Raw genomic sequence first — 27,574 nt, forward strand, 5'->3', positions numbered from 1 at the left:
AACACTTCAACCAAATCATAAAACAGAATAAGGCCCGATAAGATGCTTACAAGCCTCAAAATTCCAATTTTAATTTGGGGTTTTTAAAACAAGCTTCAAGTGTGAAAGCTTTTAAGAAATGTCCTCAAGCAATTAGCTGATGTTCTAAAGAGTTTGTTGTGAACCATCAAGTGTTGCTTTTATTTGCTTTAACTTCGGGATATATAACTTGCATTTTAAAAATAATTTTCTGTTGTTGTAAGAAGTGTTTCATTCTGCCTATTTTTAAGTAGTCTTGCAGACACTTGATAGAAGAGAAGCCTTCCACTGAAATTCTGTATTGTTTTACCAGAGTGAAATGAAGGAAAGAAAACTCAAAGTCCATGTAATAGAAGACGACCATGGTAATAGTGAAGGTAAAAGAAAAAATTTTTAATTTACTTTTCAGCATCTCCCTAAATTTAATGCCTGAGGTGTATCTTTGTAAAAATTTCGGCCACCCTAAGGAGAAGATAACTCTGTGGCATCGTAGCCCCATGTCCATTGGGTTTACCTGGGAAGGGTTTGGTCGTGGGGCTGCAGGGGTGGGATCTGTGAGAAGAGATCAGGAGTTGGCTCACTGGGTTCAGTCGACAGAGCCATTTTATCCCACTCCTAAATGGATCTTCCACTGGCCAAAGCCGAGTTTAAATTGTGGGTTTGCAAACTGCAGGATGGTTAGAGCTTGATGCAAAGTTAAGCTTTTTAAAGACCTTGTCAAGTGGGAAAGGGACAGTGTTTGAACAGCTGGGCTTTGAAGGAGGAGGCTTCTCTTCGGCCACGAGGAGGCTCCATCGTAACAAGATTGGAACAGTAAAACATTTTTCTACAGAAGCATGAAAGGAATGCCAGGAGGTTGCATCGTTAGAAAGAAACACAGGAAGACCCCCATCCTTTCCAGCCATCCTTCACCCTTTTCCTCTACTTTGCTTTTTTGCTTTCTTTCCCTCCCTCCCCCTCCAAATCTCTCATGCCTATTATTTGGAAACAGTATTTAAACTTTTACCCTAAGAGCTTTTAGGCTTTTAACTTCCAAAATAGTTTTAATTCTTCAATGTTGATCCTTAAAGTGTAAGATTTTTATGCTAAAAACCAAAAATATTTAAAGTAATATTAAAAAAAATCTCGAGAGAATATACTTTTTATACTTCTTGCTCATAACATACTAAGAAGATTTTGAGTCTGTAAAGCAGTGCACATGTTGTATTCCTACTGTTTCCTTTGTAACAATATGGACCTACTTCATTTAAATGAAGTTTTCTGAACTTTAGCATTTATGACAGCAACACAATCAGCTTTCTTTTTAGAAATACAGTTCCACTTTGGGGATTTTTTTCTAAGGGAAATGGAGCAAAAGCTTTCTTCAAGCAGCAGCAGTAAAATAGACCAAAATCTGCACCACATTGTATAGTTTGGGTATCACTGGGATTGTTTTCCTACCTGTTAACACTTATTACAGCAGTTGAATCCCATGAAGGCAACCTGCAATTTTAGTTCTCTGTGCAATGCACACCCATTTTCAAACTAAGTACATGCAGAAGTTTGTGACTTTTTGGCTTAATTTAAGAACATACACACCACCTTCCTTTTAGAAATTCAGTCAGTGCAATAATGATCCAAATAAACAAATTTCCCTTTAGATGTAATGGTAGCTTCTTCAGCACTCCTTTTGATAGCACCCAAGTTGTGGTTTTAAGTTGTTGCTACTGGTGTGTGAAGAGTGTTTTCTACTTTGGGGAAAACCTTACTGGACAGAAAGAAACCAAACACCAGTAACATGCTGAATATATGAACATCAGGTAATCTGGGCCACTTCTGTGAGTCTGGAAATACAGGGAGTAGCAATTCAGTTGATGTATTTACATTAAACTAATTTAGTAGGAATACAAAGTAGTGTGAGCAGCTTTGTTGTTGTTGCTGCACTAACAACTGGTTTTGTCTTGGTGCCCAGACTTTGAAGCAATTTCCACATCTTCCTTCAAGGATCCATGTCTTGCCAAGGCTCCCTCTTGTCCAGAGCTGGCTGAAGAATTCAAAGACCCTCCTCGGAATCCTAGAACTAGGAGAAGCCTTCATGTCAAACCCAAAGGGGATGGCAGTGCCATGGGCCCTTCCAGACGCTGATCCAGCATGTGCTTCCCTCTGCAGTTACCACCTGCATCTATTCCGTTAAACTCTCAGTAAGAATTCTGCATCACATTGGAAGAAAATAGGCTTTGCCATTTCCAGTGCCTTACTGTTTATCACAGGTTATCATCCCAAAGAGTAGTACTTTGTCATTCAATGAAAAGATCTCTGTGGCTGTGACAGACCATTTTGTGATACACAATCTGTAACTACTCAAAAACTCTTTAGGAGACAAGAATGCCTTACCACGTGGTCTGCTGCTGTTCTGTTACTCAGTACTGTATTGTTACTTATAGTGAGTTTCAAGTTAAAGTGGTGTTTGTACTGTAGACAGGATTAGTTTCCTCAGGTTTCTTCCTTGTTACAGTCTGTTACAAATGTTATTCATCAATTCTGTAAGCTTGATTCTATAGCTGTGAAAACCAAGTCTTGCTTTTAAAACTAATTTACTTCCACATTTCATTTTCTTTCATCTTACTACTTCAGAGGGGATTATTGTACATATGGTAGAAATTAAAAATAAGATTTTCAGCTTCATTATTCTCTTTATTTCAATAGCATTGATGAACTGTGATTTTAGGGATCTTAGCTCTCTTTAGTGTTTGGAAAGGTAGTGGCTTATTCCTGGTTTTAGAAATTATAGGAAGGATTCTTTAGTTTTGTCTGTTTAGCTAAATGTCACAAGCTTCCATGGTGCTCAGGGTAAGAACAGCTCTGCAGTCCCTCCGTTATTTTGAACACATTAAGAATCACATAAACAAATAGTTGATGTAGTTGGGGTAAAAGAATAGTTAATGTCTAAGCAGCACAGATCCTACCACTTACAGTGCTGAGATATCTCATAGCAAAGGTACAACTTCATTTTCTCTTGTCCTGGATGGAATACATAAAGAAAAATTAATTTTTTTTAAAAAATTATCTTGACATAAATACTCTTTAGATTGTTTTCCAGGGTTGTTCCCTGTACTTCAGATGCTTACTTGCTGGGTAAAAAATGTCAAGGTAGATTCACAGCTGCTAGGGAATATTTTAATAGTTTGGACTTTTTCCTTTTGTTAGAAGGGAGAAGTTCTGGGGGGTTTGGAAGGTCCTTTCTGGGGAGCTGGGAGGGGTGTTTTGACTCAACTGTACAAACCCATGTGTGCTGCTGCCTCCTCAGTGCAAACCTGAAGCCTGGACTGAGCAGATGCAGAAGTGACTGGCCTGTCTCTATCATTGCTCACATGGTCAGGGCACTCAGCCTCATCTTAAATACGTGCCTGTTTCTACATATGGTGAAAAACAACAAAACCCTTATGAATAAACTACTCTTCAGAGCATCTGTGGATCTTGCACTACTCAGTAGCTATTGACACCATACATTTAAAGGTTCAATAAACTGGTGTTTTCCCTGCTTACCCTGAAAGGTCTTCAACAAAGAACAAAAATAGCTTGTGGTTATTGTAGAGGCAGGAAGAATTTAATTTTACCTGTTCACACAAATACTCAACTGTTTCTCATCCAACATTGTATAAATATATCCCAAGCTTAAAGACAAGGTCAGATTGCTAAATGTTTGCTATTAAAGTACAAGAACGTTTTAATTTTATTTTTATGTACAGTTTCAGAATATTTAGAGCATAGAAAATGGTATATTTTAAAGGCATATCTGGTAAGAAGAATATTCTAAAATATGTTTGTCCTGCTAGAATTCTATTTCAAACTGGTTTGGTATTTGTGGATTTGCTATGCAGAACATTCCTGACTGTTCTATGTGGCATCATATGCTGCTGTTTGTACACAGGTGTTGTTGTATATCAAATGTTTGTTGTATCTGTGCTTTTCACTTTTAATTAAAGGGACAAAGGTTTTTGCTGTGGATTTAATATATGTGTTCATGTATATCTACATCTCTGTTTTAAATATTTGCTCTATAAATGACCTGAGCATGATCAAGGCAAGAAACTGAACCATCTCTGCAAGTCAGTGGCATAACAGCTTAATTTAGAATTTTACAGGACTGTCTTCTAGATACAAGACAGTTGTACTCTATATTTGCTTAAGAACTTCCCTTTTTCATGTTTTAATGAATCTAGCAAAATGCCTAGCTAATAGTCTATCTTCTTGCATCCTTAAACCTGCATCTATTTCTTGAAGCCAAATTCTGCTTGCAAGCAAATACTCAGGTTTTGAACCTGAAATGTATTCAGCAAACTGTAGAAATACTTTTTTAAAAAGTAGGGTAATAATCCTTGAAAATCAGAGCACTCCCACTACGTGGGAAGAAATGTGACCTAATGCTAGCATCTTGCTAGACTGGGGAGAATGCATTTTCTTCAAACTGATTGGGGCTTTTTACTTACCCTAGTGTGTTGTCCTGTTTGCTCATCCTAATTTTTTAACAGTCTTGTTGGGTTTTCTTTGCTCCCAAAATACAAGTAGCACAAGCCAAAGTGTTTTAGAATGTTGAAGGAATGAAGATGGAACTGTATGACCTATAATTCATGTTGGAGACTGTTCCCACAGTTATGCACCTGAACTTTTACTTTGTGATAAATCAAGGATAAATCTGAAGGAATCAGGTAATTCACCGTCCCACTACATTTTACATCATTCTACATCAACTGATGTATTAAGTATTAATGTAGTAGAGTTACACTACTTTGTGATACTGAATTTATTCTACTTTAATACCTCATCCAAAACCTATTTACTTCTTTATTGCCTGGGTATTGGGCCAGCTATAGTGAATACACTGAAATAAATAAATGGTTAGAGATTTTAAAAAGTAAAATCTGAACTTCAGCATCAATGCTGAGATGAACCAGAAAAGGCCACTTTGATCATTCCCCACACTGACCTCCCAACTCCAAAATCACCATCAGCCAAAGCTGAGCAGTTAAGCCTGGTATTACAGCACAGATTTAGCTCACAAAATTACTGAAAAATAAAAACCACCAAGTCATTTTATCCTGAAAACCTAGTCTGGAATTCATAAGCATAGTAATTGCACTCTGATTTGTTTAGTAGTAGTGTTTAGTTCCAGTAAAATCCACAAAGGATTTAAAATGAATTTTTTAAAGACCAATTTCCTAATGGGCAGACTCAGGGCATGCCTTTGTAAAGGCCATATTAACCATGAAATCACTGCATGATAAAAGCCCAGTGTAATAAACATGCTGAGTTTGGCTGTAAAAACCTAAAGTTGGCATTGCTTGATCACTGATTCGCTTAGAAATTTGCAGATGAAGGCAGGATAATGCTTGTTTCCCTTTTCTTCCCTTCCAGAAAGGGTGCACACAGTGCAAAACTGAAGGGATTCAGGACTGGAGGGGGATATTCCTTCTCTACTCAGGCTGGGCTGGTCCAGCTGAACAGGGAATTTGCTGCTGAGTTCTCCTGCCAAAGGCTCTCTGTGCTTAAATTAAACGTGAAGGAGAGACAAGAGAAACATTTGCTGGAGTACAAAAAGGAGTTGTTTACTTTTGCAAAGCAAGTGGTTTTAATAAAAACTTGATGACACTTACTGCACATTATAAAGAGCAGAACACTGGTCCTCTGCCAGGAGAGACACTCTGAGTGCAGCTTTGGCCTTTATAATTCTTTGCTTTTTCATTGTGATCTTGGGCTCATTTTTTTAATACCCCCTTATATTTACCACATGCCAAAGGGATACATCCTGTCCAGGAATACAGTTAGCATATTGCTTACAAACTAATTTGCATAGGCTTTATTTGCAACCTACTAAAGGCCAGGAAGAAACTGTTACGTCTGGTTAAGGGAAAACCATTTATGATGATGAAATACATACAAGAAACAACTTGGCTCTGTGCTGCTCTGCCCCCTGCCCTGTAGGTGCCTGGCATTCCATTTCACCTGCCTTCTTTTTTCTGTGATTTGTTTCATATCAAGAACACAGTACATTTTTAGAGAAACAATACTTTTACTACAAAACCATGTAAATGATTATATACAAAATGGTTACTGGAATTTGGTTTTGTACTGCAGTGACAGAAATAAGTAGCTGCTGACATTTATTTACGCTTCCTTAATACTAAGTACATAACACCACTGATCAGGGTAAAGGCAAATGCAATCCAGGCTAAGACGAAGGAGTACCCATATTGCCCTTTAGAAACTTCCATCCTATACTCATGGCTGTGGTGCAGTTCTTCATGCCTGTCTGTGTAAATGGAAGCTCCAATCATAACACACAGACCTGGAGGAGGAAGAAAATAGCAAAGTTTAGCATCTTGAAGTACCAGCAATTTACATAACAACTGTTCACTGTCTCTCTTCTGTCAGCTGCTTCCACCACTGTCTGTCCTTTGCAGAGCCTTGTTTTCTATCCTCAGACTAAGCTGGAAGCATTTCAGCACATATTTCCAGTTTCACTGGAATGGATGGATTTTGAAGTGCTGTTGTGTACCTGTGTCATTTGTAGTGAACAGAAAGTGATTCTGAACACCTGGGTAGTTTTAAAGACTGATAAAAAATGAAAGGAGTATCTGCCTGTAATAGTTACAGAGTTATTTAACTTGTTCAAGAAGTTCAGAATATCAAGTTCTTTCCCTTCAAACTTCAAATTATTTTACTCTGAGCAGTGATAATACCTGTGTTTTAACTACCTCAGTATTACAGAATGGAGCAGTTCACTGTTTAAACAAATATGAAGGATAAGCTCTGACCTCAAGAGCCAAAGAAATTTCTCATGTAGCTCATTCTTTTTGAAACCTTTTTCCCCTTCCCTTTCCTACTTTCACAAAAACATCATTAAAGTTACAAGTGTTGAAAAATCACTCACATGACAGGAGCTGGATGATTGAGGTTAACACAAATCTTTCTCCTTGCTTTAGACGGAAGAGCTGAAGAATGAAAACCAGAAATGCCACACAACAGAAAATAGTAGATAGGATCATGGCAGCCTGAACAGCCTGAATTGATTGATACTCTGCAGAAACAAAAGCAGCCTTGATTAAAAAGAGTTTCTTTTGGCTCCTCCTGCAGCATGCAGAGGGGCAGAGCCATGTCCTGTAAGCAGGAGCTCAGCAGACACAGCAAACCACTTGTGCGTGCACTGCCTTAGGGTGGTTCTTCTCTGCTTCCCTGGTATTAATGCAGCCAGTGGTTTGAGGACTCTTAAAAGCTTCTCATAAAACCAAATAAAAATACTGAAGAGACTCTTTCTCCCACACCACATCCTTTGCTACCATCAGTGTACTAAAAGCACAGTGAGACTGCCAGCTGTCCCAGATGGCTCACAAAGCCTCCCACCAGACCTGGAGACAGCCCTATCCAGGGAGATGCAACCACACAGGATACTCGGCACAAAAGATTTGGGGTTTTTTATCCTGTAATTCCCTAACTAGAAGCTGGAGTAACCAATAAATTTTTAACTATGTGTAGCTGCTCTGTGTAACTGTGCAGCTCTGCTGAGCTCCTGTGCCCGTTCTCCAGCACAGCCACTGCAGTCAGAGCTCTGGGAGCAGCAGACATTCCTGAGCCACTCTGGGGATCTGACTGCAGTGCATGCACAGCAATACATCACATGCAAACCCTTAAATCCGTGTTAGCTGAGACATGTCTGTGTGTAATGGATCATCTCACTCAACATCAGAGGCCCTGAACCAACCTGATTCTTGGAAAGCAAAATTACTTCCTGAGTACAGAGCTCTTCAAATTATCTACCTCTTCAATATACACCCAGATTCAAAGTGTAGAAATAATGCAAATGGCACATTTGGGAATACTTTTATTTTCTGCAAAGCAGGGTATTATACTGGGTTGTATATTAAGGACCCTCTGTTAAAACTCCAGCTTTTATTCTTTCTTCTACTTTTCCCCCCATTCTTGTACACAGACAGTATTTTTAGGTTCTTCTTTGCAAATTCAATTCTGAGGCAAATTCTGTCACTTCAGTCACTTTCAGATGACTTTACTGTTTTTGCCTGATCTAATTTTTTAAGAACTCCAGCATTCATTGTTAGGTGTGTTTACTTTCTTGCACTGGCCTTTTAAGTGCACATGACGGCTCCTTCTCCTTTCCTCTCACAGAAACTGTTGGAACTGTTCATTTTTCCAAAATGAAAAGCCAGTATTAAAGATTTTAGAAGACCTGTATACTGAAAGCATGCATATTTTTGAACAATTACATTAGTGCCCCTGCAAATTTCATAGCAATTCACCAGATCTGCTAAAGGAACAGAGACATGGGCATGGAGAGCCACCCACCTCTGAACTGATCTGTGATAGCCACACAGGTGCTAGTGTTCGTGGTACACATTCTCCAGACATCTGTAGAAAAGTTATCTCCTACCCACCAGGCCTGCAAAATAAAAGTAAAAAGCTCTTACTGGGAAAAAAATTCCAAAAAGTCCACAAAACTCCTTAGTTATCCATCAGTTGTACAGCTGGAATGATTTTCTGTTCACTTTTGACACTTAACCACTCAAACTACATTTGAGATCTAATGGCATTTTGGAATAAAGGGTATATCATCCACATGTCCCTCTCCTTTTAGACCTCTGTACAGTACGAAAGGGAATCTTAAACATCACAAAGCACAAGGGATTTCCCCTGTTAGGGCAGAAATTTTGGATAGTCAGTGATTGCTCTCTCCAAAAGACACCTAGACAAGATCTGCTTTGTGCATCCAGACCCTTGTTATGATGCACACCTCATTGAAGGCACGGTATTTGCTAATTTGTAGGATACAGCAGGGTTTACATCTGTGAAACAGAAGTCCTTTATAAATGTTGTGGCTCCTGACACTGAACTGATGAGTCTCAATGTATTGTAGCTGTGCTGTCAGTGGGCACATGCATTATGGACACTCTGGCATCTGACTGGTAGTGGATATGGACCAATTAAGATCCTGCTGTGGGCATTTCTGTTTTGAGGTTTCAACATTCCAAGCAAAATGGTACTGCAGCATCTGAACAGATTTTTAGGGCAGCCTGGAAAACGACAAGCACTCCACACAGTGGCATTTCCTCAGGAAACCCATTCCCATTCCAATAGCTACCCAGGCCTTTGTTTTGACTAGAGTTACACAAAATATGACTTTTAAATATGACTCCTGGTAGGATCTGCTGCTTAAATAGACACTCCAGAAACCTCACAGCTTACTGTGCAGCTCTGCAAACAATACTGCAGTAAAAACTATAATATATTATGGTAGTAGGAGTATGTGTAATAGGAACACTGTGTTTTAAGAACAAGCATTACTTTCTCAGGATGCCATTAATTTTGATTTTGCAGTCCAAGTTCAATATATTATTCTTCAATTCAGAGCACAATATAATCTTTTCAGAGTTATTTTTGTGACTATAAAAAGCCTCTGAAGATCATAAAATTTAATAGAAGGTGGTTGCATAGTTTAAGTTTGCAATTGCTTGAAAGTAGCTAATGACACAAAGCAGAGTGCAAAGGGGTTTGTTTCTGTAATAATTTGGTTTGTATGTAGCAGATCTGAACTAAGAATAAGTTGCTCTGCCCACTCTCCTTGCTTTCCAAATATTCCAAGGAGCAGGGTAAGACAACCTGCTCTAGTCCTCAGTTAATAACCTACCTCTGTGGAACAAATCAACCAGCTGACTGGAAGATAACATCTGGGTTTGTGCAATTTTGCAATAAAAAGTTGTGGGTAACACATTTCAGTTGGAGCTTTGTCTTGGAAAAGACTATGGGATTCAAACCAGCTTCACTGAACAGTGAAGTATTTTCAGCAGCAAATTTTTTAATCCCACAAGCCTGTACATACACCAGATCTCTTAGAGAGAGTCCAGTGAACAGACTATTGATCAGGATAGTGGGCTGTTTTAGAAAGAGGAAAATTTCATTAAAAGCTAGATGTAAATATTGGAAGGTAAATTCTTTCTGGTCACAAAAATAAAATGGAAATTTGAAAAGAATACAATATAAATTATCCTAAAACTTTGTGCTGAAACTACTTCAACTGAATGGACACGAATAAATTCATGAGATCTCTCATGACTTAACTGGGCATCTTGGACAATGTTTCTGAGGCAAAGCACACCTTGACTGAAACCATCCCCACACGTCAATCACGAGCTTGTATGGACTTGCCCTAAAAGGACAGTAGATTTTATCCCTCCCTTTCCCTCCTACCCAGCTGAACCAAGTCCCATAGTTCCACCTTATGTGCTTCCAATAAGCAAGTTGAAGCCAACTAGAGAAGAAAACCTCAAACTTTATGAAGCAATGTCTGAGAAAAAGAGAAGAAATGGCACTTACATTGTCAATGGTTGAGATGAACAGCAGTGCTGCTGAGGTTATGTGAAACACGATAATGAAAGCCAGAAGAATCAACATCCTTGCTCTGTGGAGGCTTTAGTCCAAGATCAATCTGTCAGACAGAAGGGCATATGGGAACAACCTTTAAAAGCTGTCAGTGGATCCACCTGCTATTACACTGCTTCTCTGTGGCTGGGAGCAGTCAAGGTCAGCATGAGGATTTCAGAGTGAGGGGCCCTTAGAGTCAGGAACACCGGGTGCAGTTTGAGTCCACTGCACATGTTCTACCTCCAGAGACACTTAACCAGCATCACTGGTGTTAAAATGACTCACAACTTGAAATGAAACCAAGAGGTGCATTTTGCAACCTTCCAGCAGGATGGCTGCAGTCAATAAACACATAGAGAAGTTTCCTTCTGTGTGCAAGGATGGAAAAGTCCTTCATGCTGGCTTTTAGAGCAGTGCTTTTCAAATTACAGCCTCATGTGCATGTGATGCTGGAACTTCCCCTGGGTAAAGTCTTGTTTCAACCATCCTTTCAAAGGAGGAGGAAATAAATTTCAACAGGATGCTTGTAGAATAAAAATTAAGTACATCAAGAACTACCTTCTAGATTTATCCACAACTATGTTGTACCTTAGGTCTCATGTCCTTTGTTCAAGTTTTATCCACTAAATAACAATTAAGGACGACCATTTTCTTCAATATGCTGCCTTGACTGGTAAGGTTGAATAAACCCATTAGTCATGTAATAATCCAGTTAGTTATTTTATGTTCAGTAACTTAATACTGTCTGTAGGCTACCAATTATCTTCATACCTTATCTAACACACTTACTACAATTTCACACCTCACATAAAAAATATATTCTTATGTACAAAGGAACCAGAAAATGGATTTCATTGGAATCTCCAGGAAATGTGTGGACACATAAAAAACAGGTTAGGAAAAACTACTGTTACTAAAGGATAGAAAAGTGCAATTGCTTGGTATATCTGTTTCTTCTTGTATAGAAATGCTTGCCAATTAATACATACTATATGCTATAAAGAATCTGCAGTCTTGCAGATCTTCTCTTTGCAATTAAGATGCACCATTCTGTACATAATCTGCCTGTTATCATTCATCAGTACATTAATGCATGTTTTCCCCCTTCCTTTGCTTTGGACACATTCTTTCATGTCAAATGATCCCATTCCCATAACACAGCAAATCCAGAAGAAAGGACACTTTTGATTATATTATTTTTTTCAGGACTTCCATGTTTTTTCTAATGTCTAACCCCTTCTCTCCTACTGCCATTTACTAGAATCATGAACCACATGGATAACCCAATAAAAGGACTACTTTGACATCACTTTAAAGCAGCATCCCTGGAATTCTCATTGGGTCAAAATATAACTACTCTGCAAAACTTTAACAAGAAGATAACTGACAGCTTAATAACACATTGAACTGAGACTGGAAGTTCCAAACTAATCCTTTGCATCTCCACTTTGCAGTACAGTGTTGTAACAAGCTCAAAGGCAAACATTATTAAAATGTTTTGGGGGAAAAACAACTGGATAACCTTACATCCGTATCTACTTGGAACAGCTGAATGGGAAAGCCAAGTCAAATCCTAAGATAGGAAAAGCAGCTACTCAAGTTTGTATTCCTTCCCATTTCCCCCCTGTTAAACCTTGCCTTCTCAGCCACAACAAAGAACAGAAAGTGGCAATTTCCTCCAATGAGCCCATTCTGCTGCATGACTCAAGGTCCTCTGAATCCAGTTCTGCTTCTACAATGTCATTCATGGCTCTCTATCGAGCCTTGCTTCAATGAAAGGAAGGAAGGAAAAGGAGATATTTTGTGGGTTTGTATAATGCCACATCAAAATATTTTCATTGTGAAATGTACCAGTCTTTGCACAGCACCCTCTTGTCTTGTGGCTGGTTTTGTTCCGAGTTTCATTTCTTGCACTGATGGTATCTAAGCAGACAATAAAGCAACAGTCATCTGCCATATAAGGAGAGAGAATCAAATTGTACTCAGTATTATTTTAACAATACAATTTCATCTTATTACATGAAGCATCATAAAGCAAGAGACCAAAAATGTCACCTAATTAAAACCAATCTTGCAAAATCAAGACTTGTCAGCACAGAAAAATTCACTTAATCTTCAATGAAGTGAATGTTTCTGTTTTACTCTTTTCAGCCATAAAAAGAAGTGTTTCAAACACGACAGATAAACATGTATGGCTGAGAAGAAGACATGTTTTACCCAACTAAAGCCAAGACTGAATGAAAGAGGTTTTTGTTTTGTCTTTACAAAAAAAAAAAAAGGACAGTAAAAAAGGTCTGATGTTTCTGTTACGAAGAACATTCGTAAGCCATCTCTAGATACTTCCTCCTGACTTGCTGGCAACAGCCCCTTCATGAGCTGCCACAACTCCTGTGCACACAAGCTACTTGGATACAGGGGTTAAATACACTGGGGGAAAAGAAGGAAAGGCTGTTTCCAAGTAATTAATACCAGGAAAAGAGAACCAGTTATCCAATCTGTCACACCTGAGCAGGGATCCCAGAAACACACACAAAGTTCTGTGGACTTCAATCACTCCTAGAAACTTTCCCTTCCCATGGAGACCAAGACCAAGTTTCTGTGGTTCATCACAGCCTGCACAAGGAGTAATGAGGAAGGGAGCTCTTCCAGGGAAACTGTGTGACCTGTGGGTGGGCAGCAAAGAGCAGCGCCCCTCTCCTAAGATGCAGCCAGCAACAACACAGAAGTTACTACAGTATCTGCATCCCTCTCAAGGCAGAAATTCTGGACTTCATCTCTCAGAGGGAACTCCTAGTCCTCCTCCACTCCAGACAATGCTGGAATTTAAAAGCTCACTTTGGAGACTCAAGATCCAACCACTCCCTCAGCAAGAAGCTCTTCCTTTGCCAACCCTCTGCAGAGAGCCTGGGTACCTCTCCTATCAGCAGGCAGCTCCTGTCCTCTCCCCACAAAGAAGGGAAGGGCACAGTTATGTCTCCACAAGGAAAATTCCCGAGAATACTCTTTGAATTAAGATTCAGAATTCTTACTCATAATATATTACTAACCAAACACTTTGGTAACATCCTATTCTGCAGACTAGCTGGATCCCTCTGTTTCCTATTCACCATGAACTGTTTCTCAGGGACTCTCTTCAGGTTCACAGTTGTTCATACACTTCTTTTCACAGCATCTGAACCCCCCGTGGAAGCTGCCACCGGTCAGGGGCTTTTGCCTCACTCTCTTAAAATGAAGGGTACCTGCAAGAGCAGACAAGCTGGCACTGCTGTTTAACCTGGCTAAGCCAATTCTGCTCAACAGAACCACCAATAATTTGGGTTAGATTAAAATCCTATAATCTCTGACATTTTATTTAATTTATTTAATTTATGCAAAATATTGCTTGGAAAGGGTTGTTTGTAAGAATAGAAAACACATATTTAAATAATGTAAATTTGGGAATCTTATACTTTGCACTATTCACTGAATAAAAATCTGCACACAGCTTTATTTCCAAGATGCATAGAAATAACCTCTTTCAAGTAAAACTCTGGTATTAATATGTGATGTGATGTAACAGAGGGGTCTGTAGTATTTTACTCCATTGTTGTTGAGCAGTTTTGGAAGCATTGCCCTATTATCAGTGCTAATACATGCTGCTCTAATGGCTTTTTTGCTCTTGCAGGAGTCTTCTCTTCAATGAACCACTACTCAACTCTTCTGTTTTAGTCTCCTGATTACTGGTAGGATGATAAAAAGCTTCCTGGACAGAGTGATTTTTTCCTTTTTCTCATTTGCAGTAATACACACTATGCTCTCAACTCAAAGTGGTCATGATTTTTAAGTACACTGCCCTTAGTCATGGATGCAACAGATAATGTTCATCATTCCCCAAAGAGGTTTGAATTGTTTTAATAGTTTTTACACACACATGCACACATACACATACAAAGAAGGCTTTTTGGACACACTACACTATCTTTTACTGAGATGATGGAGCCACTCTTCTCAGAAATGCATGATGAAGAGACTAGAGGCAACACTCACAAGTTGCAACAAGGAATATTCCAATTGTGAAAAAAAGTATTCATTATATTCAATGAGCATGATTAAGTACTGGAACAGGACCCAAGAGGCTGTGGGATCTCCATTCTTGGATATCTTCCTGACTTGACTGAAGCAAGGTCCAGAACGACCTGAACTAACCCCCTGCTTGGAGGAGTCTGCACTAGAGACCTTCAGAGACCCCTCCCAGCTCTGCCCTCCTGCCAACCTGCAGCTATTTCAGAAACCTCCCTGCACAAACATAAAGAGAACATAAATTTGACTTAGCTCATCACACGCGACACTAAAAACAGATTTGGGTGTTATAGTAAGAATGACATTGGATGTCAACATGAGTTCTTTCAATTGCAAGCCTCAGCACTTAATACCATTTCACAGAGTATGGTGTATGGCAGAAATGTACAGGTACTGCTGAGCAGCAAGTGCAGACTGCACTGAATGCAGAAAGAGTTATGAGAATCTCACTGAACACAGCCAGATTTGCTGTGATAATAAGGTTTGGCATAAACGCTGGTAAGTTGTAGGATACTTACCCAAAACACATTGAAAACTGAAGTCCAGTTGCATTAACAACAAAGATTTTTTGCAGTTGGTGCACCAGAAGTGGGTAACACTGCAGTGCCACCTTCCTTTGCACAGGGAGGATGACACAGCCATCACCCCTCTCGCACATCCCTGCAGTGACACCGACTCTGGAAGCAGCAGTTTGCACTTCCCATATGAGAGCCTGATGAGCTTGACCCATAGTGGCTAAGAAGGGGCTCTGCTATAACCTTCTGACATGCAGAAACAAGTACCTTTTACAGGCTAAAACAGTACAACAATCACAGAACTAAACAGTAAAATAAGGTATCCAGGCCACATGTCTGTGCTGTAATAAGCGAACACATGACAAAACTGGATTGCCACCCTATGTCAGATTACACACACACACTCCCCTGCAAAAAAAGGCTCGTTTATCTTTAGGATAAAGTTCATCTTTAATGTCCATCAGTACAAAGAAACAAGACCATTTGATTTTTTCTGCTGTTTAGTACAGCAAGCAAGCAAAAATGAAAATAATGCCTTTGACAGTTCTCAGCAGAAGTTTTATCACTACTTTGCAAGCCCAAATGTCATCTCCACAACACATGCTTTCATTCCTTCCCATGCAGCTCAGCTCTGCTGCCAGGCTATTTCTCATGTTTGTGCATACTTGATTTTTGCAACCAGAGAAACATGTACATAGTACAGGATGTTTATCCTGTGCTCATTTGCATTGGCAAGCCTAAAGCTTACCCTACCACACTGGCTGCTGCCCTCACTTACCAAGATCGAGTCAGGCTTTTCTATCATCTTCATCTGAGTCCATGTATGAGAAAATCTCAACAGACAATCCTGGTTTATACTCAGAAACACAGTGAAATGGCTGCAGAGCAGCTCCTGCCCTGTGCAGACCAAGGCTGGGGGTGTGCAGACAGCTCCTCACCCACTTTCAGTGTGCTGAAAAGACACACCCAAAAGCAGGGGCAGAGGATCCTGCTGAACAAGTTACCAGACCTGCAGCTCTCTCTGCTGAGATGTTTCATTGCAACTCGAACAGCAGGTCTTTGGGCCATCAACAAGCATTCGGCTCAGCTGAACTTTCTTGAGGTCACTGGTGTAACACTGAATCAAAGCAAACCTTCTTAATTGTCAATTCTTCTGCCCCTCAGTGCTGTAATTAAGTCTGAAGATGTGAATTTAGAAGAAAAAGTTTGTATACTTGTAGCATGAGAAGTCTGTCGTCTTGTGATGCATCATAAGATGTTTGATTTACATGAAGATCCTTTCATTTTGCTCAGAGTTCTTGAGCCACGTCTCCTGGTGTCTCATGACACAGAACTCAGAAGCTGGTTCACATTTTGCCTGTACCATTGTCTCTAAACTTTCATAAAATCCTCTGGTTTATAAGGAACAGAGTGATCCTGTTAACTTTGGTTTTTTCTTTTACTATCCATGAAGGCTTCTGTTTTTCTTGCATGAATCTCAGCACTTGAACCAAAAGTGAACTAAGTTCAGAGGGCAGAGTTTCTCCCAAACCAGCAAAAGCTTTGAGGATTTCAACAATCCTCTAATGCCTAAATATGAAACAACATAAAGGACAAGAAAATCAGGAAATGTAATACCAAGGGAATAATTACACCAGTGGAAACAACTTACTCTCTTTATTCCTTCTGCCTGCGTTAATTTACCAGTTGGGAGCACCAACATCACAGTACATAATTTACAGTCTACTCCTTAAAAGAAGGCAGATAATATCCAAACTCATACTTTACTTCTACACTTTGCCCTTTCAGTGTTCTCTAAGCTAACTATTGCTCTTACCCTACTCACAGTCTGTGGTATCTGTACCTTCATCCATCCTTTTTGGCCTCTGCAGAGCTCCCCTGGCCACATGCCTGAGCTCCAAGGCTGCCCTTACACAAGTGCCCAGTGCAGCCACCCACCCTCACACCCCTGGGGGTTGCTGTGCCCCTGCCCTGCTGCCACACACCTGGATTTTTTCCATGTCAGCTACAGAAGAACCCTTCTATCATGCAAGAAATCTGGAACTTGTGCTTTTCTTTCTCTTTCTTTTTTTCCTGTCTCATCAACGCATATTGAAAAAGAAAACACAACTAAAGCAATGTAGTTCTATTTTAGATGATGACATGGGAGTCTTTAAGGAACCAGCCTTTAAACATTTTATAGGCTAATCTTAAAGCTAACACTGCATGTAGGCTTATAGAGAGCATGCAAAAGCTTTGCTGCCAGGAATCCCTGAAATAAGTATTGATAGTTCTCTGGTGCATGAAGTGAGTTGTTACTGTTAGAGCTCACAGGTGCACAAATTATACAGAAAATGAGGGTTTGCTTTTATTAGAGTCTTATTTATAAATGTAATTCAGTAATTAAAAATAAAGGTCTACCAACAGCTCTGGAAGTCTCTGCATTTGGGCTCACATACCCTGTGTTCAGGGGATTGAACAGATTGTAGAACTGGACCCTCTCCAGCCTATTCTTCACGTTCAAGTGTACATTCAAATCCTGACCTGTTTTCATGCCCAGATGTTACAGAACTGACAGTCCATGTAGAAATAGCATCTCCTTCAATCACTGACCTCTTCAGCCAGGCAGGAGACCTACAAGAAGCACTGGCTGGCTCTGACTAGACCCCTACAATATTGAATAGGGACCCAAAGGGAAGTGCAAAGAGTAACAGTCCATGCAGCAAAATGGCTCCCACCCAATTTCTTCCTGGTATGAAGAACAATGCATGTTCTTCATGAAATAAAATTTCAAGCCCCTACTTAATGCTGGACTTGGAATCAAGGGGACTAAGTGTCCTGTCAGCCCTGGATGGCAAAGACACCATCAGCTCTTCTTGTTTACAAGCAATTGCTTCATTGAGAACACACTCAAGCCCACAGCTCTTTGTGTCACCTGTTTTATGTGGAAGGAAGAGACCTTGTCACCTACACTTCCAGCTGCTTTTCAAAGTCCTTCCTCACAAAGCAAGGAAATCAGAAGGAAATGAATCAATGTTCTCTGCACTCAACTGCAGTAAGGCAAAAAAAAATCACAGCAAAAATAAATCCACACCATTTTCCAGAGCTCTATTTGAATTACAACATTTATGCTTTTTTAAACTCAATGGCAGAAAATGAAAGTAGAGTCATGCTGCCAGGTCTAGATTTGTTGGTGCCCTTGCAGCAAGTTGTGTTAAGACCCAACAACCTCCAGCACAATTACAGCAGTCAACTTGTTGTACTTTGATAGTGAAATACAGGGCTTGCAGACAAAGTGGCAAGATATAATATGACCTAGTTTTTATCCAGCTTCTTTCAGGAAATCTTGCCTTGCAACCAGAACCCTGAGGTCTGCTTTTTGTGTGCACCCCAACTAACAGAAATGTGCACCTACAGCTTAGTAAAACCTTTTGTTATCACAGCAGTTGGATGTCTGTCCATCCTGCTGGTACTGATGGGACTCCCTGTGCAACAGCAAACTTGCAGTGAACAAGCTCTTGGCCTACCTATCACCCATGTGATGCTGGAACACCCTTCCAGCTCTTTCTGAACTGACTGCATAAACACTACATCTAGGCTGCTCCTAGTTACCAAAAGTGGGACAGATGGTGCTTACAGTCAGGTCTGGCAGACCATCCCTGGAATTCCTCCCTTCTCACCCTGTCCTCCTTATTAGATCTATGCTATTAAGCCTGAACTCCAAAGTTTGAGAAATTATAACTCTGCTGTTCCATACATTTCCAAACACAACCAAGACACCAAATTGCAGCAAAATGCAGAGTGCTAGCTTTGAGTACAGAGACCCAAAGAAGCTGATGTTTCTAATTTCTTAGGAATGCCTTTAATAAAGTTTTGACCTAGGGATGCCAGCATTGCTGCCACTTCTGTAACTCTGTCAGTCGTTTATTTGCAAACAAGTCTGGACTGGGTTTAGACTTGCCCTACCACTCCTTGTACTGTGGTCCTGCTTTGTGAACTGCAGAAGAAAGTCACTCTGCCATGAAGCTTTTGTGGGCAAACTAAGCAGAAGAAAACCAGCAGGACCCATGGGAAAACTGTAACACAATGCCCTGTTGTGGGGTGGGGAAGTGTCAGTTTCAGGGAAAATGTGCCTTTTGATGCCTTACCTGAAAATTCTAAAAAATAAAAAATAGTCTGAAGCTTAAAAAATTCAAGAAAGATGTATTCAAACATTCAATCAACATCTGGAAGAGAAATGCAACAGCAACTCTATGCTGAGAAGACAATTTAGCAGGTACAGAAGTCAGTGGCCCACATTGACAGACCCTTGACTACAGGCATGGTTGAATTATAGTCTTTAAGCCTTCATCTTTTCAAAACTGCTCTTTAGAGAGTCATTGTGTGTTCAGCAGAAAGACTGTTTTTCTTCTTCTAGCAGCACAAATCAGCATCTTCCTCAAAAGTAAATCTTTTACATATTATTCTTTCTCCCTAAAGCTCTTTTTCTCATAACTGTACTTTGATGCTAGATAATCATTATCTCAGACTTCAGTTGGTCTGTGTCTACATCTAAATCCCAACACAACCCACAGTGGTGTGAGGTAGGCAGCCATATTACTACATAACACATGAAAGGGTTACAATTAATCTCTAATTCCCATCATAATCGTTGCCTGTGCCATTTACTGTCTGCTCTTCCACCTTCAGTTTATGCTGAGCATCACATGCCTTTGGAAAATGCTAACAAAAATGGTATTTAATCAAAGATACCCCATGTATCAAGAGATCAGTTCTCATAGGGCACATACTGTTTAAGAAAACCCAGCAGTCATTTGAAAGAAGGAACTGCTTTTGTACTGCAGTTTCTGGTCTCTTACAAAACATAAATCTATTCTCTGAACTTTCACAAAGGCATCTGCAAAACATGTTACAAAATGTTTGTAACTTGAAGTATGTATGGATAGAGCTTAACTGTATTCTTAGAAAATGAAGAAAAGCACACATCATTTCAGGTGTTCCGTGTATCCTCTCTGTTCAGCCAAGTTTGCTTGTTGTGCACCAGATACCACTGCAATATAAACAAAGTTGTGGTATCCATTAAAACCTTCTTAACAATCAAACTGGTCTAAAAGTACTAAAAGCTTGTTTTCCTAAGCTTAACAAGACAAGAACTTCTCGTTCTGACTTGTTCACTTTCAAAGATGCAGACTGGGGATATACTTGATTGCAGGTCAAGGCAACACATAGAAGGAAAAAGAACTGTTTAACTTACAGAGGAAAATAAATGGCTATAAATCAGGGGTGAGCACATTTAGGATGTAAATTATAACTCAGAGCTATCATCTTCTGGAACAGCCTTACAATCACTACAGCAGAGGAAAAAGAGACCAGCCTGCACCAAAGGAGGATTTATGTCATCCAGTACTGTGCTAGCAGAGTAGTAGACCTGGTGTCCTGAGAGGACCCTCCAGTTCTGCACTCCTCTGAAGTTTATCCCAACAGTTTCTCTGAGGTGTCTGTCTGGTTTCAAACAGGCCTTTGCATGATACCCATGCCCTTGGCACTCTGCTGAATTCTCTCCTGTCCTGCAAAGACCTGAGGCACTGCTGGGAGCAGTGCTCTTGTGGGGCAGTGCAGTACCACAGGGCAATCCTGATGACACACAAGCAGCCTTGGGGGAGGATTCGTTTCTCGGGTGGGTGGCAAAGCTTAGAAGAGAGAGCAAGGCCTGTCCCCCTTGTCTGAGGGTGACCTACAGGCTGCTGCTGCCTCCCAGCACTCCAGGGCAGTAGTCAGGAGCCAGGACTCTCAGCAGCCTGTGGCACAGCCCTGCCTCTAGCTCAGGGAATCAGCCGTTCGTGGAGCTGCACCAAGAGCTGGGGGTGTACTGAGCAGCTATTCAAGCTATGAGAAGCCTCCTGGGAACCTGCTTCTGAAGCAAATAGCTGAAGTGAGGTGTGGCCTGGCCTCACCCCTGCTCAGTCACTGTGTGGCCACATTTCAGTGTCAAGGTTGTCCCTGTTCAATACCTTGGCAGGGCAGGGAGTGACAGACCAAGTATAATACCAGACCTTACATCAGGTTGACAGATGAAATGTATCCTCAGTCTTAGTCAACGAAGAGAAAGAAAGGGAAAAAACACACCTGCAGCACTGACTACACATTAACACAGTTTTGAGAGCAAATCTCAGATCCTGGGGTCTGCTGACTACAGACTGCTGCTTATCCAGAGATTATTCCAGATACAACAGAACAGCTCAAGTGATTTATGCTGTTCCACCTAATTAACCAACAAACAAAGGCAGAAAAGGTCTGTTTTTCCAGATTGAAAGCAATGCATTTAATTCCATAGAAATGAAAACTGATATTCCATAGAAATGAAAACTTTGGCAGATGCTCTGTGGAAATTGCTAGCAATTAAGTGTGTTGCATTCACTGTTGTAAACTTTTCAAACTGCTTGTTTTGATTTGGCTTTGACTAGCTCTGTGTTGAGAAATTTTGGTTTTAGCCATGTCAGAATTTACACATCATCTATCCAGAGTTTGAAAATACATTTTTATTGATGGTACAACAGTTGGCTACAAACTAGAGAAACTCTTCCACAACTACTACTACTACTTTGTTTCACAGCAACACTGTAACATATGATGGATTTAATGCCCCAGCCTATCTCCAGAATGACATTTTTACATTCTAATTTGCAATTGGTGCAATTCAAGTGAAACTCAAAGGTTGCCAGGTGAACTTTACAAGTCCAGCTATTGAATTTCAAAATCCTTGTTTGAGCACACTCACTGCACAAGCTCTTGTGCACTCTGGTGCTCTGTGGAAACAGCACAGTCAGCTCAGCCCACCCCAGGGCAGCGTTGCTCTGCTCTGAGGCTCCACCTTGGCCAGGCTGGGGGCACAGGGAGTGGCTGGGTCCCTGCAGAGCCACACTGCATACCAGCCACAGTGCCAGTGAAGGCACATCAAGCCCTCTGGCACATGACAAATGGGAAGGCTTGGCCAGCTCCCCACAGCTCCACATCAGACTCTTCTCCCATACTTCAGTTCGTTTCTGCATTTGAACTAAGCAGCAGGTGAGTCTGCAGAACCACCATCAGCACATGCACCTCGACAGAGATATCCAGAGACTTTGGAAGGCCACTTTCTGTGTGGAAGAAAGCCAGAATTCTGGTGTATTTCAGGACACTTAACACCTGCATTAAACACCCGAGGGAGTGTTCATACTGCCCACCTTACCTGTTTGCAGCCTGTGCAATTCCAAACACTGTGCAGTGTTTAAGAACCAGGGAAGTAAAACCATAAATATATATCCTATAGCCATCTCCAAGGGGTATTTGAGTCAGTCCACTTTCTGCCACACCTACAGACTCCTGTGAAGATCTCTACACAGCCAGAGGGTTGTATTTTAAGGTCACACCCAAATTATGAGGCTTCACCTGGCATGCACATACCATCATTAAACCTGCCCATGAAACTTCATCGGCAAAATAAAGAGGTGTAATTACATTTTCCCCATTCAGTGAAGAAATAATAATTCCTTTGATGGATGAATTCAGGACATCAGGCTTTCTCTTGAATCCCACCCAGCAAGATCTATTTTCTAAGAATTAAGATGCTTATCTTCCTAATGAAGCTCATGATCACGTGACATTTTGAAATATCTTACAAAATTATCCTCTCTCTAAAACAGCATAGCTTTCAATAAAAATAGTGAAGACTGAAACTCCACTGCAAAGATCACTGGTTTGCTTTGAGCATCCAAAAACCAAACAAACCTTAATAAACAGCTCCATGAATGGAATTCCTTAGTGCTGTGCTTATGTTTCCCCTGCATTCCCTCTGAGACCAATGTGATTTCAATAAAAGCTGTGCATTCCTTTCTACTTTCAAATTTGGCTGTGCTGAAGTATCGCATGGATTTTACATAAAGTGTTTGCTTCACTTCAGAGTAAATGTCTTTCTTATTAGTTCCTGTGTAACACAGTGCCTCATTCTACTGGGTCTTCTTCCAACAGGAACATGGAGGAGGACCTGGAAAGTACATCTGTCAGCTAGCAATATAAAAGATCTTGTCCCCAGAGACCTATTTATCTCTCTAATTAAGTACATTCTTGTACTGATTTATGTGGTGGTGTCATGTCTTACATGATGCTCTAGGCCCAAATAGAACATGAAGTGCCAGTGGAAAATAAAAACACACTCAAGCTGCTGAGGTGAAAAGTTTCCTTGTGCTCCCATCCATCTAACTTTTTAATGGACAGGGAAACAGCATCATGAAAGGACACAGACTACGACTAATATGCTAAGCAAAAGTGGAGGAAAGTCTAAATGTCCATATGTGACTTATGAGTACAACATTCTTCTAATCACTGTAGGAATGTCAAACCCAAAATGGGAAACAACCTTGAGAAAAACAAGACAACAAAATAAAAGCCATGACAATGGAGGTAAAAGAAAGATACAAGGCAAATGTCGAGCAAGAGATGCTAATAAATAAAGAAGGGTTAATGGCATTAACTGAAAGTGAGTATAAGATGGAGATCTTAATGTCTTCTAAGCAATGTTGGCCAGCAACAACTACAGCATCTGAGAACTGAGACAGAACCCTTGTCTAAGAGAATGATGTTGCAGCAGCCTTCAGTCTTGACCTGCTCTGTCTGTTGAACAACTTCCTTTATTAACAAGGTTTTAAATCTGTGTAAGCAAATAGAAGTCACTGTTTTTCCTCACTGGCAGATCCACAGCATAATTAACACTGTTTGGGTGCTTACGATAGAAGTCTTTCCAGACCACAAATAAAGAATATAACACCAGTAGTGTCTTGTCTACTGATTGTATGTTGTTTTTATTTTACAGTATATTAAGAGACCATTTTCCTTCCTCATTGAGCATACTAACAAGAAAACTGATCACCTCCTAAGAGTTTTCATGATATTGTCCCGTTTCACTTCAGTTAATGTTGATGGCTATTGGCAGTGTAATTCCTGGATTCCTGGCTGGGCAGACCTGGTAGCATCCATGTCAACCAAGCAGCTGGCATGATACAATCTGTACACATCTTTATTCAGCATAGAGGATGAGTCTTCCCTCAGGTATCCCAACAGAATTTCCTAACTCAACTCTACAAGTTCACAAGGGGATTCAGAGGACAGCAAGAGATCTTTTCTTTCAATCTCTATAAAGCAAAGGTCAAGACCATGTTTTCCATGTATCTTTGTTTCCACTCTAACTCTGACTTCACCAGCTAAGTACCTATGCCCCAGCTGCATTCTCTAGGATGGTATTTAAGTTGTCTCACAGTCACAAAAAAGTAGCAGGACTCTCCAGAAAACTGCAATTCACATTTCTCCTCTCAATGAAACTCATGCCCAACAGTCCCCTAACATTTCTGTGGGTTCCTGCCTGCCCATGTCTGCAGCCATATGGCATCTCAGCCCCAGCAGTGCAGTCACACAGCTCTTTCCTGAGCCACCTTACCCTGCCTGGACAGCAAAGCCTTCAAAATCAACATCCAAGAGCAGGTCTGAATGAAAGAGTCATTACAAATTATTTTTATTTGACAGAAAAAACATCTGCTCAGGCAAGCAAGAAGGCTTATTTTACCGAGTTAACACACCAGCACTGTACGTTCAGAGTATGAAAGTATGCAAATAAAAAGTTCTACTTTTTCTCTTTCTGATGGAGATTAGCCAACCATAGCTGTTTATTTTCAAAGTTCCTAAAGAAAACTCCAAGAAAATCCAGAGTATATTTTAGAGCTGCTCAGTGGGTTTCTTCACAGCCTTGTATCAATTCAGAAGATACTTGTAAGATGTTCAACTGCACCAGTTACTGATCATTTACATACTATTCCCAGGTGCCAGGGAAAAAGACCTTCCTGGGCCGTGAACAAAGTATTTCTGTCAAGAAATTAACAGAGAGACTGAGCTGCAGGTTTCTTGGTGGTACCATTCTGTGAGTAGGAGCAAGCCCTGGGGATGTCTGCTGAGGAAGGCCAGCACAGCAATGTTCTTCCTAGAAATGTCCAAACAAGGAGCTGACCTCTCAAATTCAATACTCAATATTGCAGGCAACCCATGTTACCGAGAGCTGCCTGTCTAGTGTCTGACACACAACCTCCCCAATGTAAATGGAATATTACACATAGATAAAAACTACCAGTGAGTGAAACTGCAGTTTGACTCAAGTGGAAAAACGTTTAACGCTGGCAAAAACTTCATAAACCGAAATCTGCGCTGAATTACATCTAAGTGTGTCTTCCTTCCACTGAAGGGTGGAGGGGGAGGCGGTGCAGCTGCCAAGAGCAGCCGCACATTACTGGAGCACACGCGAATTGCGCCGAGAGTTCACTACAGAAAAGAACAGAAAGCAACTATCCCACGGAGAGCACGAACTTTCCGCCGGGTTGGCCCGGCCCGGAGTTCCTGGCGAGGAGCCCCTCGGCCCGCCCCGTCCCGCTCCCCGACGGCCGCAGCGCCCGGGGCGAGGCAGCGCGGCCGGGGCTGCGCGACAGCGGGACCGCTCTCCCCGCCGCGGCCCAGCGACGGCGCGGCACCGAAATAAAATGCGTTTCGCAGTAAACAAACCCGTGATTTTTATTTTTCCATCCCTCCACCCTTTTTTTCTTTCCTTCTTTTTTTTTTTTTTTGCTGTTTCTTCCCCCCTCGTCAGCGTTGCCCCCCGCTTCCCGCGCACCCCGCGGTACTCACAGGCCGGGCAGCTCTCCGCGGGCTGCGACCGTCTGGCGGCGGCGGCGGTGCCTCCGCCCGCCCTCCTGCGGGAATGATGTCAGCGGCGGCTGGGTGTGGAACCAGAGCGGCTTTCAAAAGTGCCCCCCGGCCGCTGGAAGGGGTGTGAGCGTGTGTGTGTGTCTGAGAGAGTGCGCGGGAACGGAGGGAGGGACGGACGGGGCGCTCACGGGAGAAACTTTTCCCCGCCCGCTCCCACTCGGCGGCGGGCGGGCATGCAGGCGCGCCGCCGCCCGGCCCTACCCGGGGGCGCTCGGCCCGCCGAACCCCGCAGCCGGTCCCGGTCCCGGTCCCAGCAACGCTGCCCCTGCCGTGCACCGGGGTCGCAGCGCCTGGACGGGGCGGGCTGAGCCCGGCCCACGGGACGCCCCGGCCGGACGCTCGCCCCGCTGCCCGGGCTGAACCCTCCCGCAGGAGCGACCGCTCTGCGCGGAGCGCGGGAGGCGGCGGTGGCTCGGCCCGGGGAACCGCGCTCGGAGGGGCGGCGGTGCCTCCACCACCGCTGGAAGGGACGGGTGGGACGGACGGTGGCACCAGGGAGAGGGTTTTCCCAGGGAAGGACGGGGCGAGCCCCAGGGCGGAGTCCCCCCCTCACGGGAGCGCTCTGTGGTGGGGGGAAAGGAGCCGCGGTTCCCGAAACGGGCGTTTATCCCGGGGCGGTGGCCGCGCCCCCCAGGGAGCCCGTCCCGGGGGCGGGGGGGGGGGGGGGGGGGGGCCGGGAAAGCGCCATTTGGGGCCGGTTGTGTTTCAGCCGCTCCCGTCAGGGCCTCCCGGGACCCCGCCCGCCCCTCGGGGCCGGGGCACCCCCTTCGCTCGGCGAGGGACGAGCCCGGGGCCGCCCCGAGTGCCATGTTAGGGCAGAGCCGCCCTGGCCGGGAGCCCAGCACGCCAGGCTCCCATCCCTGGGTTGGGCGTGTTCGTCACGGAGGAAAACGTGTGTGTGTGTGTGTGTGTGTGTGTGTATATGTGTGTGTCTGTGTTAGTGTGTAGAGCTCAGGAAATCTGCGCTCCGAAAGCCATCCCCGAGCAGCAGATGAGAGCGGGGCCACTGCCCGCGCCTCACGAGCCCTTGTCCCTTCGAGGGGTTCAGTAACCATCATCGCCGCTGGCAAACATTGCGTTTCCAGCTTCGTTTCACAAAATGCCTCATAAAGTAGACAAAATAATGACCCTTTTCAACGGGGTGGTGGTATTTACTCCAAATGGCAAGCAGGATGAAGACCATAATTTGGCTTTTTGGCTGCCTTGCAGGTTTTAGTGTTGGCACAGGCTCTTTGCTTGCTCAGAAGGCCAAAAGGTCTCACCTGCCGTTCCCACAGTGTAACACTGGCAAGGAAATCTGGCTGTTCCAGTGTGACCATCAAACTGTGCGTTTTATGTTTGTTTTCTTTTTGTGTCTTATCTCTGTTACAGTTCTGCACAAGTTGCTGTCAACATTTGCCTTGGATGTTACCTAAAACTCAAGCAGACCATGACTCTTTGGGTTCAGATCATACAGGCAAGTTTATGAGCAGTGTCTCTCAACTCCAGGAATTACCTCTTCTGTAAGAGCTGTTGTGAATTCCAGCAACACCATCCCTATTCCTAAAGTCTTCACACAAATAGCAACTACTATGCTGAGCAAAAACACTGTGTTGGTTACTAAAAAACTAGTAGCATGACCTTATTTCACTGTCCCTTCTCCCCTTCTGAAGTGCAGCATTCATGCCCATGTACAGCTGTTGGGACTTTTGTGTCTTGCTAAAAAGCAAAATTGCAGGAACACTGAAAGAGTTGCTTTGTCAATTTTAGCATCACCAACTCCACCAAACACTACAAGCAATCCAGCCAGGGTTGGCACTTGGTGGGATGAT

The 27,574-nt window shown here is 42.2% G+C and overlaps 1 protein-coding gene across 4 annotated transcripts; it reads right to left on the reverse strand.

Annotated features, from left to right (window-relative positions):
* Positions 1–3,699: 3,699 nt before the first annotated feature.
* Positions 3,700–25,864, reverse strand: EMP2 (epithelial membrane protein 2). Of its 4 annotated transcripts, none has more exons than XM_071571621.1 (6): positions 25,683–25,864; positions 12,280–12,351; positions 10,381–10,492; positions 8,356–8,449; positions 6,929–7,075; positions 3,700–6,343 (listed from the first exon to the last, which is right to left on the reverse strand). In XM_071571621.1, exons 3-6 carry the CDS (start codon positions 10,456–10,458, stop codon positions 6,159–6,161), a joined length of 504 nt encoding a protein of 167 aa, XP_071427722.1. In that variant the 5' UTR covers positions 10,459–10,492; positions 12,280–12,351; positions 25,683–25,864; the 3' UTR covers positions 3,700–6,158. The 4 variants fall into 4 exon arrangements, with proteins under 4 accessions (XP_071427722.1, XP_071427723.1, XP_071427721.1 ...); XM_071571622.1 differs by having other exon boundaries at positions 12,280–12,378; XM_071571620.1 differs by lacking the exon at positions 12,280–12,351 and having other exon boundaries at positions 25,683–25,863.
* Positions 25,865–27,574: the final 1,710 nt, after the last annotated feature.

Source organism: Pithys albifrons, chromosome 16, assembly GCF_047495875.1.
Source record: "Pithys albifrons albifrons isolate INPA30051 chromosome 16, PitAlb_v1, whole genome shotgun sequence".
NCBI lineage: Eukaryota > Metazoa > Chordata > Aves > Passeriformes > Thamnophilidae > Pithys > Pithys albifrons.